The sequence below is a fragment of the Buteo buteo genome, chromosome 9 (assembly GCF_964188355.1).
Source record: "Buteo buteo chromosome 9, bButBut1.hap1.1, whole genome shotgun sequence".
NCBI classification, from domain to species: domain Eukaryota; kingdom Metazoa; phylum Chordata; class Aves; order Accipitriformes; family Accipitridae; genus Buteo; species Buteo buteo.
Window position 1 is genome coordinate 7,511,578 of NC_134179.1, and position 15,907 is coordinate 7,527,484.

The following is a 15,907-nucleotide window of genomic DNA, read 5'->3' on the forward strand; positions in this document are numbered from 1 at the left end:
TTTGGGTGAGTGGGCAGGTAGAACTTGGCATGGCTGGTGTAAATTAAATGTCTCTGTACTGGAGTTTGTTTTTTAGCTGGCATCACTAACCCACTTCCCCATGTGTTCAGTTCTATTTACAAGGACTCAAATACTCTGCACCTCCCCACTGAACGCTTCTCCCCGGTTCGGCGCTTCTCAGATGGTGCTGCCAGCATCCAGGCTTTCAAAGCCCACCTGGAGAAGATGGGCAATAACAGTAGCATCAAACAGCTTCAGCAGGTAAAAGAGAGGGGTGGGAGTCCTCAAAAGAGCCTCTGCAAGGGCTTTTTATTGTCTCAACCTTGCTGCTTCAGGAAGCAAAAGGTGAAATCTGTATCGCTAGTGGCTGCGCACATGCAGTGGTGGCTTTCCAGCTGAGGAGCTGTTCCCCCTCTGTCCGTCTGCAGCAACCCTGCTGGGTATCCTCTAAACGTATGTGCTGTTCACCTGTAGGCTGGGAACCTTGGGGGCTTCCACCCCCCTTTTTCTGGGCAGCAAACTACATGCTGTGCCCACACATGGGCTGTTATGCCTGCCCTTGCAGGTCCCACCAGCACTGTCAGGCTGCGGCTGCTGCTCTCCTGCATTTTCTGCAGCAGCAAAGTTTTGGGGCTGTTCCAGGGTGTCCTGGGAAAAGGCCAGAGTTTGGAGTGTATTGTATACAGTTATTTCCTACGCAGCCAGTGCATCTCTTATCAATGGCTTGAGCGGGATTTGGCCCCAGGACAGGACTTTCACCTTGCAACACGGTAGAGATACGAGATGCTCTTTTCACCTTGAAGTTGTTATTACTAGAGCTTTGTGCTTGCATTTTTAAGGGAAGGCAATGGTACCAGCTTGGTGTCACGTGCACCCATTTCTGTTGTCTGAGGTTTGAGGTAGCCACATTATTACACACCTGATTATGTCAAATTAAATGGATTAGGCTTTCTTTACTGCCTTTTTCAGATGGGTAGGCTTCAGAGAGTGTTTTTTTGTACAGCAAGTGTGCCATGCCCAAAAAGGTCACTTACAGGGTGCGTTGGATTCGTTACAGGAGTGCGAGCAGCTTCAGAAGATGTATGGTGGGCACATGGACGAGAGGACGCTGGAGAAGACGCAGCAGCAGCACATGTTGTACCAGCAGGAGCAGCACCATCAGATTCTTCATCAGCAGATTCAGGTACTGGAGCCTGAGCCAGACCTTCTGAAGTCTTCCCTGTGTTGTCCTGCATTGCTGCAGATACAACTACCGAGCAGGTTCCGGTGGGATTGAGGAGGGTAGATTGCTCGGCTTGCTGTAAGCCTGAAGGACTTCAGCAGTGATGTTTGCACAGCTGCTGCGACAGCCAGAGCTGCAGTCAGGGACTGAGTATTTGGTGAATCTGGATATGTCCTACTTCACTAATCAGTGTTTTCTAAATTTACTAGTTGAGACATTATTGATTGCAAACACTTCTTGTTTTCTTCTGGTGCCTGGTTCAGGACTGTATCCGGCCACCCCAGCCATCTCCCCCCTTGCAAGCTCCATGTGAAAACCAGCCAGCTCTGCTCACTCACCAGCTTCAGAGGTAAAGAAATGGCTCAAGTAATGCTCTGGGGAATGGGTTTTACTCTTACTCAACCTTGGGGATGAGCTAACGCAGTTAGAGTCCAGGGCCAGGTTGGAAGTGTATAAAGTGAGAATGGCAGAGCCGGTTCCCAGGTGAACGTACCCAGTCCTTTTAGCTGGATTCTGTTGGAAGGACTTTTAGAAGCAGAGAAACATGATTCAAAGGCACAAATCTGCTTTGAGCAGATGATTGATAATTCTGCCTTTTCACTGGCTTGAAAATGCATTACCTTCAGTAGCCGGTTTCTCTCCTGCTTTCTACTTAGAGCTGCTGCTGGACATCTCACCTTTTCAGGCTTTTGGTTAGATAGCCATCCTTGGCTTCAACACCCTGAGTTGTAGATGAGGCAGGCTGAATGATGGGCAAGGAGAAAGGAAGGTTTCTCACCGGCCCCAGCAAGTCAGGAGGCGAGCCTGCAGTGTCCTCATCCCCGGGTTTCTGTTGCAGCCACCAGGTTATGCTCACTATGTGTGTGACTGAGGCAAGTCAGGTGGCTCTCAGAAGAGAAGCCAAGCTCTAAAGAGCTTGGGATCCCAAACAAGGGCTTTATGGTGTTTATCAAAAACAAGAGAAGCGCAGCATTTGGCATCAGCTCTCACAGTTGAAAAGGCATCTTAATGAGGAGCGGGCATGACGAAAAGATGCTTGTTTCCCTGCGTAGGTTACGGATTCAGCCATCCAGCCCGCCCCCGAACCACCCTAATAACCATCTCTTCAGGCAACCAAACAGCAGCCCACCTCCTGTGAGCAGCAGTGTGCTCCAGCCCCACGGTAAGCGCTGACAGTTTACTGAGCCATCTGCGCTCCTCTGGGCAGGCCGCTTGGCAGAACCGTATGGCCCTATCAAACCTCCAGGGAAAAGAATGTGTGGGGGTGCTGGGGGCTTCAGTTCCCCCCCTGCGGCCTCATCCTTGCGCCGTTTGCTGATGATGTAAAAGATTCTCCATCTGGCAGCAAGGGCTGGTGTTATCGAGAGCTTGTGAGGAGCTGCCAGCTGGAATGTGCTGTTGGGTTTCTTGTCATAAGATCCTTACTTATCGCTCCCGGGGGTGGGGAGGAAGGGCTGATATTCTCGGGTTTATGCAAATCACTGTCAACTCCACTTTGTTTCTCTTTCTGTGCAAGGGGCTCTAGCTGTGACCTTTGCACGCTGGCGCAGTGTGACAGAGCGGTCGGGAGTAGTGCTCCTCTTGCCACCCACAGACACGTACTGGGACTCCCAGTGTGGCCCAGAGGAGCAGCAGCTCCCGCGTGGGGCAGATCTCACTCCCAAGCCTTGCTGCAGGCTGGCGCGGGTGCTGAGGGTCTTTGTTCCTTGTAGGTGCCGCCTCCCAGTCTCAGTTCCAAGGCATGCCGTCCCACAACACAATCTTCCCGCAGTCTGGTAACTGTTCCCCTCCCCCAAACATGGGGCTGACGTGCCTGGGCCTGCAGCAGCAGTCACAGCCTCAGCAGGTCACTATCCAAGTGCAGGAGCCCGCCGACCTGGTTAGCAACAACCTCCTGCAAGGGGCCTCTGTGGCTGGGCAGGGCATGTCCTCCCACACACGAGGCTTGCCCATCAGCCCCAGCGCCAACCAGATCCAGATGCAGCACCGTGCTAACCTGATGGCCTCCCTCACCTACGGCCACAGGCAGCTGTCCAAGCAGCTCAGTGCCGACAGCGCCGAGTCGCACAGGTAAGGCCGCCGGCCTTCTCTGCACTGCTTCCCTGAGCTGGGAGCAGGGAGGAAGAAGAGGGGGCGGGTATCTCTCGGGCCGAGACATGGTTTCCTCACCAGCCTGGGGCTGTGCTGCACTGGTTTCAGGGAGCAAGCTGTGTCTCCCCGCCCCTGGGCAGCAGCTCCTGAGCCAGGTCAGAGCTCTGAGAGTCTGCAGGGCTGCTGTATTGCGTGGCTTAGGGAGCATCTCCTGCCCAGGAGCAGCTCTGTCTGCCTCCTGACCCAAGAGGGCAGCCCGGCACGCCTGGCTGAGCCAGAGCTGCTGCAGTGCACTGACTTTTTCTTTTCTGTTCTTTGCAGTCTGAACGTGAACAGGTATCCCCCCGCCAACTATGACCAGGTGCACTTACACCCCCACCTGTTCCCAGAACAGCCTCGCGTTTCCCCCAGCAACTACAGCCCATCGGGAGGAGTTGGGTTTCCTCCAGCTCAGCAAGCTCTGAAAGTCCCACAGCTTGACCAGTATCCCAGTTACCCTCAAAACGCACATCAGCAACAGCAGCACTACACTGCATCGGCACTACAGCAAGCACTGTTGTCTCCAACGCCTCCCGACTACAGCCGACACCAGCAGGTACCGCACATCCTCCAGGGACTGCTTTCTCCCCGGCACTCGCTCACGGGGCACACGGACATGCGGCTGCCCCAGGCAGAATTTGCACAGCTCATCAAACGGCGGCAACAACAGCAGCAGCAGCAAGAATTTCAAGAGTTGTTCAGGCATATGAGCCAAGGGGATGCTGGGAACATGGGCACCAGCATGGGACAGAACCTCTCAGAGCGCCAGTCGTTGTCTTTGCCTTATCAGAGCGCTGACACGTACCACCCACAGAACAGCCCCCAGCACCTCTTAAAAATCAGGGCGCAAGAATGTATCCAGCAGGTACCCGCGTCAGTGCCACCCCACGGATATGTACACCAGCCAGCCCTGTTCCATTCAGAGAGCATGGAGGAGGACTGCACGTGCGAGGGTGCCAGGGACAGCTTTCCAGACAGTAAGAGTTCAAACACATTGACCAAAGGTTGCCACGAGACCCCTCTGCTTGTAAATGCAGGAGGGCATGGGGACCCAGAATCTTTACTAGGAACTGCTAATCACGCGCAGGAGTTGGGGACGCATCAATACAGACATCAGCCCGCTGCTGGATTCAGTAGGAATAAGGTGCCCAGCAGAGGTAAGGCTTCCTGCTGCTTGCATGGACAAAACGCTCTTCCATGCTGGCTGCGTGCCACTTGCCTTCCTGCCGGAGGACACTGTCTCTACCCGGCACGGCAGGGGTTTCGTGACATATTTTGCATAGCACAGAATTACCTAGATTCTTTTTGGCTTTGGGGGCCTTAAGTAAATTGCAGGCATAGTCTCTCTCATCAACATCGTTAAATAAGAAGGGGACCCGATTGGCTCCTTCTCTTTGGAATTTGACCTACTTCCACAGGCAGGTGAAGACCAGGTCCCAGAGTACTGCCATGTTTTCAGGGATGCTGTGTACTGTTGATGTTTTTATTCTTGTTGATGTTCCCCATCCTGTGTAAACAATGGGCTAGAAACAGTTAAGTTACTAGCGCAGCCCCAACTGCAGCGGTGTGTCCCTTCTCTTCAGAACAGACCCTTGAGTCCTGGCATTGCTAAAGCTTCCACAAACGCACACAGTAAGAGTGGTGGTAAACGTCTTGCGGCTAGGGCTGCCTTGCAGGAGCTCCTCTGGCGCTTTGGGAAGCAGCAGCAAGACTCTAGCCCTGCTTGAACCAGAAGGGCTTGATTCTGAAGAAAGTGAGTTTAAACTTGAGTCCGAAGACCTTTTCTGCTAGTTGGAAGCAGTCACGCCTTTGCTCCTTGGTGGCTATGTTGGCAGTGGTGTGCTCTAAGAGAAATTCCTGCCTGAGCTGTAATTACAGGCCTTCTCTGTATGAAAAACACACCATCTTACCCCCTTGCTAAGAGGGCTTTGAAGAGAGGCTTTCCAGGCTGAGCTGGGTGGATCAGTATTCAGTGCAGGACTGAGCGGTGCTGGTCCAAAGCCATCAGCTTGCCCTTGGCACAGAGGACCCTACTGCGGAGGAGCAGTGTCCTGGGCACAGGAGGCACAGCTTTGTAAGGGGACACAGCACGGGTTTGTTGGGAAAGTACTGGGTTGGAACAGACTGGCTCGGAGGGCAGAGCGGGCATGCCAAGCCCTGGCCCCCCAGAGCGTGGGCGGGGGATAGGGACAAGGCATGGCTTTTCCAAAGTTTTCTTAAATTGTGGGTTACTGATGCGTTTGTCTCAGACCTCAATTCCCCTGCCATGCTTGAAGAACAAAAGGGAAGAATCACTCCAGGTTAGGCAAAGTTTGGAAACTCTGGAGGTGCGTTTTGTACCAAATCAAGAGTTTGCATCTTAGTATCGTAGACCATTAGATGAACAAAAAAATTTCATGAAGTTGGAAGCTATATTTCTGCCCCTGTACTGATGGTGCTAGAACCAGTTACACAAGGGAAAAGGACTTTAGACTACAAGACTTTGTAAATGAGTAAAAGCAAGTAAATGTTTACAAATAGAATTGTGTAAGCCCTTCTGGCAGTGCTGTTTGGGTGCTCACGTAGTAAACTATGTCCTGAGATACAACTGCTCGCACCGCTTTCCCCCTGGCTTTGATAACCCACTTGGAATCAGGCCTGTGCTGCTTTGGTTCCAGGCAGAGTTGACATCTAAGCAGCCTAGGTACCCTTTCCGGCAATTAAATCCTACGAAACTCCAGTGGATGTGCCAGTAGCATGCTGGCGCTTCACTCGCTCACGTGTAACGCAGCCCCAGCATTCCCAAGTGTGCTGTGCAAGGCACGGAGGGCTGACCGGGGAGACTTGCCCCAGCCGAGCATGGCTCCTCTCCCTGAGCACTGGTGCTGACAGCTGGGCTTTCTCAGCCACATCCCTGGGTTTTCCCATTATTTTCCCTATGCTGTGTTATGAGGCCACAGCCTCTCTTGGCACAGGGGCGGGGGGGGGTATCTTCTCTTCTGCCCGGCTCACCAAACGTATTTTCCCTAGAGCGGAGCGTACCTTTGCAGTGGTTCAGGAGTATTTGTGCCTTCTGAGGGAGCGTGTTGACCCTGATCAAAAGGCTCTGGCTTGTATGTTGATCATCTGCCGGAGATGGCAGCCAGAGACTGTGAGAGGGTTGACCAAATCTGTGTTTAGGATGTTACTAAACTGCCTTTGAACGGCTCTGCTCCAGTTTTGCTCCAACCTAGCCGTCACAGGGCTGGGAATGCTGCCCATGGGAAACCTGCCTCGCCTCGGCACTGAAGGAGCTGAGCTGGCGGCTGTGGCCCTGCCCGTGGTGCCAGCGTCACATGCCACACTGACACAAAGGCTGCCTGGCGCAGGAGCCCCGTCCCCTATGGATGCAGGGTTGAAAAGCTCTCCTGCTGCGGGTTCGGGCTGCTGGAGCAGGGTTGGAGCAAGGAAAGGAGCATGAATGCAGGCTGTCCTGTCCCTCAGCCTGAGCCGCATCCCCAGAGGTGCTGTGCTGGCAACGGGAAGCATGCGGTTGTCTTTTGGGTCCAGGCTATTCCAGGCTGAGGGGACTCGCCCCGCTGTGCCTCATCACCTGCAGTGCAGGGGCTGGTGCCAGGGCTTGCCACTGGGCCTGGCTGCAGGAGCACTTCGGCACCGGGGCTGTTTGTGGAGCTGGACAAGCGGGCTGCCGGCCCGAACAACCGTTCCCACAGTTGGAGCGGCATCCTGAGCAGTGTGTGGGTGGCACTGCTCCGCCAACATCTGTTACCTCATGTTTTCCTTCTCGCTTTTCCGGGAAAGCTGACTGTTAACCGCACGTAACCCCACAGTTGTGCAAAGGAAGGGGGAGGCCGGCTGCATCTCCGCCTGCCCCAGGACAGGGTTCCTGCGGGACTGCCGTGTCTCTGAGGGAGGGAGGAAAGGCCTTGGGGGAGTGGGATGCTAGCCACACTCACATGCCCGGGAGCAGCGTTGAGAGCTCAGGTGGGAGACTGCGCCTGGGACGGGGTCTCGTTTGGGTCCTGGTAACTTTACAGCCAGATCTTGTTGGGGAGCATCTTTCTGGCATCTCATGATTGCAGGCCTGGCCAGGAGGCGCGGTGTCCCGGCACAGCGGGAGATGACTTCCTGCTGGCCAAAGCCCCGCGAAAGCCAATAGCTTTGGCTGGGGAATCTACCTGCAGCTGTGTCATTTCAGGGCAGCTCCCTAGTGCTCGTGGCCACGTCCGCATGTTTGTGCTCTGCGGGAGTGCTTGCTGAGAGCGAGCTGTTTACGTGCATGAGACCCAATGATAGACTTCTCCATACCTCAGGACTTTATTCAAAACATCGTGTACTTGATGATGAGAAGTTTTGCTTGATAGGAATGTAGCCTTTACCCCCGGTCATAAGAGTTTGCAGTGCAGATGGACTTTGCCAGGCAGAACACTCCTGTACTCCTACAGCCGGATTGTAGGAGGGCAGGGAGAAGTCATCTGATAAAAGCAAATATCCTGGTCAGCTCTTCCAGCAAGATTATGTTGCTCGCAATTGCCGAGGGGCCCTGCTAGAACATCCTGTGTTGGAGGCTGAGGAGATGCTTCTCCCTTTGCTCTTGTGTAATGATGTGGGCAACGCAGGGAGGAGGGCAGAGGGCGAGCTCGGGCTCGAGGGGAAGGCAGCAGTGCTGGGAGGCAGTCAGAAAGAGTCTGGTCCCTGTGCTGTGGTGCTCCTGCCCCGTCCCTCCAATTTCAGGCTGCTTTTGTAGACCCCATCAGAGGCAGCTAGCATTGGGATCTTTCAGGATCTCGATGCTGGTGGGTGAGAAGCCTGCCCGAGTGCCATCCTGGGGGGGGGCCCTGGTGCTGCGTCACTTCAACAGGAGCAGCCAGGGGTCCCTTTCCGCCCAGCCAGCAGCACACTGGTCTGCCAGCAATGAGTGTTCGCTCATGCCGTCAGAGCTCAGACATGCAGTTTTGCGGTGGTTCGCATCACCGAGAGCTGCAGGTTTCTTGTACTAATCTGTTGTTTTTCTGTCTTCTCTGACTTTCAAGAGTCCATCGTAGGGAACTGTATGGACAGGAGTTCCCCCGGCCAAGCGATCCAGGTGCCTGACCACAACGGACTGGGCTACCCTGCGCGACCCGCCTCCAGTGAGCACCCGCGGCCCAGGACCCTGCAGAGACATCACACCATTCAGAACAGTGATGATGCCTACGTAGGTTTGAAGAGGCCTGTGCCCAACGGGGCTTAAAGCAGTGCAGAGCTTCCTTGACGTGTGTGGGTTATGTATGATGTGTCGCATAGGCAAGGCAGTGCCCTGCTCTGTGGCGTTGCTGGGAATGAAAAGCCGTGACGGTGCTTCAGTTAGTATGTACTGTTCGCTTAACATGGAAAACAGCTTAGCAGAGATCGGTATGGATGCACTCCTCCTTTGCTCATGGTTTGCCCCAGGGCTGGCTGCTGTAGCCGTGGCATCTCTTCTTTTTCCTTCAAGGTCCTTCTGATGAAACAGGCTGGGATGCCCCAGGCCTGGCTCTGGCCACAGAGGGCTTTGCAGACACGCCAAGCCTGGCTTTCGGTTCTGCAGTGCTGGTGAACAAGCTGGCCCTGGCAGCCCAGACCTTGACTGAGAGCACAGAGCGGCTGCTCTGCTTCCTCTGTGTTTCGGGCCACTGGGAACTGTCCTGCCCAAATCTTGATGTGCTCTTTGCTGCAGCTCCCTTCTGGTATAAATGAGAAGGGCTTGTCCCTAGACAGTTCAGTGTAGGCCTGGAAGGCACTTGGGCTGTCCAGTCCATTCTTGGTTTGAGGGGACATCTGCTGCCCCTGAGCTGTACCTGGTGTGCAGTTTTTGCTTGGAAGCCCTTGCTGAAGGCTTGCAGAAGCTCCCCAGGCAGCCTGTCAGAGGGCTGTGGGAGCAGTGGGGTGCCTTGTCCCGAGTCCCCTTTGAGTTGTGTCCTCCTGTCTCCACAGGTGCAGTTAGATAACTTGCCTGGAATGAGTTTAATGGCAGGAAAAGCACTAAGCTCTGCTCGGATGTCTGACGCCGTCCTCAGCCAGTCGTCACTGATGGCCAGTCAGCAGCTGCGCGACAGGGAGAATGAGGGTAAGGACCTGGCCGAGCCATGGCATGGAGGGTGAGGGGTGCTGCTGGGGGTCTGGGTCAGGAACTGAGGGGACCAGCTTGCAATCTGCATGGCAGAGCCACCTCTCCTCCAAGCGAGCAGTGCCTGCAGGGAGTGGGGAGGTGCGTGGGCTGCGGGGGAGTGCATGCTGACGGAGGGCAGCTCCTTGGGTGCTGCTCTCGGTCGGAGCCTGGGCTGGTGGGAACAGTGATCTAGGCTTCCTGGAGAAACGCAGGGCAGCTCCACCTGTGGCATGACACTTCAGGCCCTGGCGGCCTGCTGGGCTGATCCCTGCACTGGAGCTGTAAGTCCCTAGCACTCCTTGTGCAAACTCTGATGCTGTCCTTTGACCTTACAGAATGCGGGGAGAGTTTGGAAGGTCAAGAGCATCCCAACCTAGGTGACGGCAACCAGCATCTAAACACCTCCTGTTACCCCTCGACGTGTATTACAGACGTCCTCCTGAGCTACAAGCACCCAGAGGTGCCCTTTGGGATGGAGCAGGCAGGGGTGTAACCAGGAAGGGAGTGAGTATTCAAGTGTCCTTCTCCTTCCAAGGGCAAGCCTAGGGCCACCTCAGTGGCAGACCCAGAGCCCTGTTGGCCTGGCTTGTGTCCGTGGCTCCCTCCTTGTCCCCTTGCTCTGAGGGGAGCAACGGGCAGCTCTGAGCTTCCAGGCTGGTGGCTGTCTGCTGTCCCCTGTTTGTTCAGGGACAACACCCCTCCTTCCAGGCTGCTTTTCCAGACCACGGCAGCATTGGCAGGGTCTCCCTCCTGGGGCAAAGCTCGCGGGTCTGGACTGGGAAGGTGGTGGAGGGCTGTGGAAGCCAAACTGCCGTCCTCTGGTGTCTCCTGACATCTCTGCTTCTTCTCTCTCTTGCAGGTTTTATGTACAGCTTTGAAACGAAAAGGTCCATTTTAAACCAACAGTATCTAGCAGCATTGCGCCAAATTGCCGTAGTATTTCTGACTAACTGGAATACCATGGCCCCTTTCCTCATAATCAGTTCATCCAGTGTGTTGTTCCTTTTGGTTTCTTTAATTTTTGCCCTATTTGCCTGTAACTCCAGCTATCACAGAAATAACCAGAGAACCCGAGTCCTACACGTCGGCAGAGGATTCACGGAGCCTGAGCACTGAGTCTGGTTTGGAGGGCTGCTTCTGACCAGGGCCAGGTGGGCCCTGGGGGGCTGCTCCGGCCCGCCGCCGTCACTGCCACCGCCGTGCTCGGCACAGCGCGCGGCTGGGACTGAGGCCTCCCTGGTGGGGCAGGGAGCAGGCGGGCATGGAGCGGGGGTCCAATCCCTGGAGGCCCTGCTATTCTTCCACTCTTTTGAACCCTTTGCACTGGGGAGGGGCCCAGCCTGACCCGAGCCCGGCAGCACTGGCAGGGGCGGGCGAGGACGGTGCCAGCCCGGCCACGGCCCTGCCCGTGTCCCGGCAGCAGATCGCGCGTCCCGCTCCGGCAGGGACACCCACCCCTAGTGCAATACGCTGCTTGTCTCATCTTCGTCTGCTTTTGTCCCTTCTCTCCGTTTGTCAGCGTGCCGAAAGGATCACCTCTTCCCCGCCCCCTCCTCACCTTTTCTTTTCAAATCCACGTATGAATTGGGTTTTTCTTTCTTTTTCCTGGCTTAATGTAGGGAAGACAGGTTTTTCTTTGTTTTCTTAGCTTCTCCTCCTGATCCTGTAGGAATTGTTTTTTGGTAAATGTTGTTTTATTATTATTGTTATTAATAAAAGGCAAAAGGAATTTCTGTTTGAGAGAAATTTTTAACTAGATTCTGTTCTATATGAATTGTGACTTGCACCTTTTGTTCAAAGTATTTTATTTCTTTTAATGACATTGTACTTGTGACTGGTTTTTTCTCTCGTGCCAGTGGCGACAGTGGTATTCTCCTTTATACAGTTCAGACGTGCTTAGATCTCTTCTTTGTCCTTCTTTCCATCCTTTCCTTGATGGATAGAGCGCGAAGCCCCCCCCCCAGCCGGGGCTCAGCAGCACTTGGTGTCATCATTGCCTTTGGGACGTTACAAGCTACAGCTCAAATTCTTCTTACTGACACTTTTCGGGAATAGTTTTTTAAAAAAGGAAAAAACCGACCCAGCCCTCCTGAATTTGCACAGAAGGAAGTGTGAAATCAGCACGGTGGAGGTGACTTTGCTCTCCTTACCCGTGCCTCTTCCCAGCCTCCCCCTTCTCCCCTGTCCCGGGAAAGTAACGCTGTCCGGCTCTGCCCTCCCGAAACCCAGAGAGGAGAGAAACTCAGTGGCTGCTGAGCGGCATCACCCAGGCCGGCACTTTCTGCTGGCGTCCCAGTGCCGCGTGGCTTTGCTGGCCAGGCGCGTTTCCTCAGCTGGTGCCAGCAGGCTCAGGGGGCCGCGGGGAGCCAGGCGGGGCCTGCCGGGCCGAGCGGGAAGGTAGTGGGAAACACTGAAAGCCTTTTGCTCTGTACCTTTGGTTTGTTTTCCTTTTGTTTACATGACACTGTATTTCTGGGAGAGTCGACAGCCACCCTACAGCAAGCATCCGAAACAGCAGGGACTCGCTTAACCGTGCCATTTCGCAGTATCACACTTTTTTTATCATTGCTTTGTATTGTAGTAATCAATACGCGCAGTATATGTTGAATGTATATTAATATACTTTGCTATTATTTCTGTTTTTTGGAAATGTCAGAAGTATTTTTTCTTCCTCATTTATGTTGGACTAAAACAAAGAAGTTTCAGTAAATCTTCAGTCCATTTTTTTGTGGGTCACTTGCAACTAGTCAATTAGTTGGACAGTGGGATCATGACAAATAAAACCATGACGATGATCTTCCCTGGTCTCCTGTTTGCCTTTTGCTCAACGCCTGCCATGGAGGTGGAACAGCCTCGCGCCTCAGTGGCCAGGGGCAAAAGCTCAAGGTGCGGCAGGGTGGCCGCGCTCGCTCCGGAGCCACCGTGTCCTCGATTCGTCCCCAGACCCCTCACCTCCTCCTCGGAGGCATGGCCACTGGCTCCGGCAGACTGCTTTGATAGGGTTTCCCGAAGCCCCCGGCTGCTCTGCCTGGCCCCCCTACGCAGTGGTAAGGTCTCCAGCTCTGCAACTCGGCCAAGTCTGACTCGTGGTGCGGGGGCCGCGTGGGCAGCTGCAGTGGGATTCGCTCATGTCAGCCTCTACCACGTTCCCAAGCTCCCGGCTGCGCTTGCCTGGGGAGCTGGAGCCTTTCGCCAGCTCTGGCCACCCACGTTTGACACCACTGGGACAGTGGTTTGACACCACTTCTTACCCATTGCAAGGCTGGGATCACTGCTACTTTCTTCCCTGCCCAGTTTCTTGCCTCCTAGGGCCCAGCCTAAGCCCTGAGGAGCCCTGGGAGCCTGCCTGGGCTGGCTGCAGGTGCTGTGGAGCTCCCTGCCTGCCCAGCTCTGTTCCTTCAGGAGGATGCAGCTTTGAACCAGCTGTGTCAGCTGCATCCTTCCCCGTCCCTCCGCGGGCAGGGAAATGTGGTGTTGCAGATCAAACTTGTGTTGTCAAGTGTGTCTTTCCAAGGCTGAGCTTTCCCAGGAGCAGGGCAGCTCTGGGGAGGAGAGGCGAGGGAAGGGGAGCCATGCCTCCTGGATGCTGCAGTGCCGGGCTTGTTGATGTGGCGCCCAGCGAACCAGCCTGGGCTTGGGCCACAGAGAGCCAGTGCCACTCTGAAGCAGGGAGCGTTGCTCCTCTGGAGCAGCGGGTAGCTTCCCCGTGGCATTAACCAGCCCCTCCTGCAGAGCCATCTGGGGGACGTGGCCCCTTTCCCCCCTGTCCCCTCTTGCCAGGCTGGCAGCAGTGGGATGGGGCAGCACTTTGGTTTGGCTGCAAAGCGGCTTCAGGCCAAGCGGGGGGGTTGGAGTGGCCATGCCGGGGTGCTGGCTGTGGCCAGGCTGGTGTTTGCTCCAGGCTGAGCCTTTGCTTTGCTGCCCAGGTCCCCAGGGAGGGCTGGTGGGAGCATGCATGGGGGTGCAGCTCCTGGGACCTCTGCATGGGGGACGCATCAGGAAAAGACGGTGCTGTGAGCAGCGTGGGTCTCACCGGCCTGGGGAAGGATGGGGCAGAGACCCACAGCGGTGGCAAGGGGAGGATGAGGGGTCTGGATACAGCCAGCCAAATCTCTGCGGGTATAAGCCCAGTCCCCGGGCTGCCGGCCAACCCCCAGGGGCTGCCGAGAGGCCCCAGCGAGGCCGCAGCAGCGAGCGGGAATCTGGGTCACCGGGAGCGTAAACAGGCTCCTTGGCCGGCGAGGCGCATCCCGCAGGGATCTCCTTGTTTGCTCGCCGCCCCTGCCAAGCCGGCGCTCCTCGGTGCTGGCCCACGCGCGCGATCCTTGAACTCTACACGCCACAACGCCCGCGCCGGGGAGCGATTTCTTGGGCTGCAGCGCTGGCTTATCTCCGGCGGGAACTGCCCCCTCCTGTATAAATAGCAGCGGTGGGGAAGCGGCCGGCTCAGACGGGACGACCGGCAGCACGGCAGCAGCAGGAGGAGAGCTGGTAAGAGCCTGGGCTGCTCCAGGGGCTCCCGAGCCATCCGGCACCACAGGGGCCAGAGTCCCGCTGCTCCTGGGGACCCCGCGTGCTGGGGTGGGGGGCTCAGTTCCCACCGGGGCTGGCTTTGCCCCGGGGCTCCCTGCAATCAATTCTTTCTCTGCCCCCCAGGTTCAGCACCAAGATGAGAGCCGTGGTGGTGACCCTCGCCCTGCTCTGCCTGACGGGTAGGTCCAAACGGGGTCGGTGCCGGGCTGGGGTGGGACAGAGCAGGACGGGGCAGCCGAGCCCAACACGAGCGCTGCTGGAAGCGCCTGGCTTCCAATGTGCTTCGCAAGTCAGGCTACAGCCAAGCGGCTCCCCGGTCGCCTCCTGAGCCGGGCAGGTCCCGGGGGCAGCGACGGGCAGAGTGGCGGGGCCGGAGCCGTCCCCACCGCTGTCCCACTGGGCGGTCTGTCCTGAGCGTGCTGGGCTCTCTCCACAGGCACCCAGGCCCGCTCCTTCTGGCAGCACGATGAAGCCCAGACGCCCCTGGATCGCCTCAGGGACATGGTGGAGGTGTACCTGGAGACGGTGAAGGGCAGCGGCAAGGATGCCATCGCCCAGTTCGAGTCCTCTGCTGTGGGCAAACAGCTGGAGTAAGTTGGGGGGGCATGTGGCAGCGGAGGAGGGTGTCGGCAGGGGGGCCCTGGGCGCCGTGCGTGACCTCCCTCCGCTCCCCGTAGCCTGAAGCTTGCTGAAAACCTGGACATGCTGGGCGCAGCCGCCGCCAAGCTGCGGGAGGACATGACCCCCTACTACAAGGAGGTGCGGGAGATGTGGCTGAAGGACACGGAGGCTCTGCGCCAGGAGCTGACCAAGGACCTGGAGGAGGTGAAGGAGAAGATCCGGCCCTTCCTCGACCAGTTCTCCGCCAAGTGGACGGAGGAGCTGGAGCAGTACCGCCAGCGCCTGGCGCCCGTGGCCCAGGAGCTGAAGGAGCTTACCAAGCAGAAGGTGGAGCTGATGCAGGAGAAGCTGACCCCGGTGGCCGAGGATGTGCGGGACCGCCTGCGCGAGCACGTGGAGGAGCTGCGCAAGAACCTGGCGCCCTACAGCAATGAGCTGCGGCAGAAGCTGAGCCAGAAGCTGGAGGAGATCCGGGAGAAGGGCATCCCCCAGGCCACCGAGTACCAGGCCAAGGTGGTGGAGCACCTCAGCAACCTGCGCGAGAAGATGACGCCCCTGCTGCAGGAATTCAAGGAACGCCTCACCCCCTATGCCGAGAGCCTCAAGACCCGCTTCATCACCCTCCTGGATGACCTCCAGAAGAGCGTGGCCTGAGCCGCCGGCCGGCACGGCCAGGGACTGACCCCGGCCCCGCTCCTGCAGCCGCCCCAGGGCCGCTCCCTGCCCTGACCGGGGAGCCTCCCCCCCAGGGGGGCTCTGGGGACGGGCTGTGGGAGCCCTGGGCCAGGCCAGCCCCGGGGCGTCCTCCCTGGGGACCCCCCTCCTCCCTTCCTTCCCGCCGCCTCCCCTCCCCGAACCGGCGTCGGTCTCAGCTTTGCCTTCCTTTTGTCAAATAAATGTGACTTAAGTTATTGGAGCTTACTCAGTCTTTGCAGTGGATGCTGGAGGGAGGCAGCCTGCACGAAGTGCTGGGGGCGAGGGCTGCTCCAGGCAGGGGGTGCTGGGGGGACCCAGGGTCGGGGGGTGAAGCTAGCAGGGTGGGTGCCCTGGGCTCTCCCTGCCGCTGAGCCCAGCTCTGCCTCGGCTTGGCCCCGCGTGACACTCTCCCCGCTGGGCAAAGGGCTCTGCCGGGGCGGTGGAGAGCGGCAGGGGCTGGTTTTGCAGAAGCCGGACCCCCCCCAGCTTGTGGGAGTGGCACCCAGCTTCTGCCACCCTGGGCACGTGTGTGTGGGGCAGTGGCAGCGGTGCTCGCCCCGTGGCGAGGGGTCATGGCACCCCGGCACGGCTTCGTG

General features: G+C 57.1%; 2 protein-coding genes across 4 annotated transcripts in view; both read left to right on the forward strand.

The window, feature by feature from the left end:
• SIK3 (SIK family kinase 3) overlaps positions 1-12,258 on the forward strand; it is a 92,245-nt gene extending 79,987 nt beyond the window's left edge. For all 3 annotated transcript variants that reach the window (XM_075035168.1, XM_075035169.1, XM_075035170.1), the window contains 10 exons: positions 111-261; positions 1,058-1,183; positions 1,486-1,571; positions 2,275-2,384; positions 2,935-3,292; positions 3,635-4,509; positions 8,365-8,528; positions 9,287-9,419; positions 9,797-9,965; positions 10,321-12,258. In XM_075035168.1, coding sequence (XP_074891269.1) covers positions 111-261; positions 1,058-1,183; positions 1,486-1,571; positions 2,275-2,384; positions 2,935-3,292; positions 3,635-4,509; positions 8,365-8,528; positions 9,287-9,419; positions 9,797-9,954 — 2,161 coding nt within the window. In that variant the 3' untranslated portion in view covers positions 9,955-9,965; positions 10,321-12,258. The remainder of the gene's footprint in view (positions 1-110; positions 262-1,057; positions 1,184-1,485; positions 1,572-2,274; positions 2,385-2,934; positions 3,293-3,634; positions 4,510-8,364; positions 8,529-9,286; positions 9,420-9,796; positions 9,966-10,320) is intronic.
• A 1,593-nt stretch (positions 12,259-13,851) lies between these two features.
• On the forward strand, positions 13,852-15,526 carry APOA1 (apolipoprotein A1). The gene is made up of 4 exons (XM_075036756.1): positions 13,852-13,952; positions 14,118-14,173; positions 14,431-14,584; positions 14,672-15,526. The coding sequence occupies exons 2-4, from the start codon at positions 14,131-14,133 to the stop codon at positions 15,267-15,269; spliced, it is 795 nt and encodes a 264-aa protein (XP_074892857.1). The 5' UTR covers positions 13,852-13,952; positions 14,118-14,130; the 3' UTR covers positions 15,270-15,526.
• The last annotated feature ends 381 nt before the right edge of the window (positions 15,527-15,907 follow it).

What these genes read in the sequence shown, in the direction of transcription:
- APOA1 (XM_075036756.1), top strand. Translation starts at nt 14,131, where the DNA reads ATGAGAGCCGTGGTGGTGACCCTCGCCCTGCTCTGCCTGACGG. An exon ending in CGCCCTGCTCTGCCTGACGG is followed by an intron (nt 14,174 to 14,430) that starts GTAGGTCCAAAC and finishes CTCTCTCCACAG; the next exon opens with GCACCCAGGCCCGCTCCTTC. An exon ending in GCTGTGGGCAAACAGCTGGA is followed by an intron (nt 14,585 to 14,671) that starts GTAAGTTGGGGG and finishes CGCTCCCCGTAG; the next exon opens with CCTGAAGCTTGCTGAAAACC.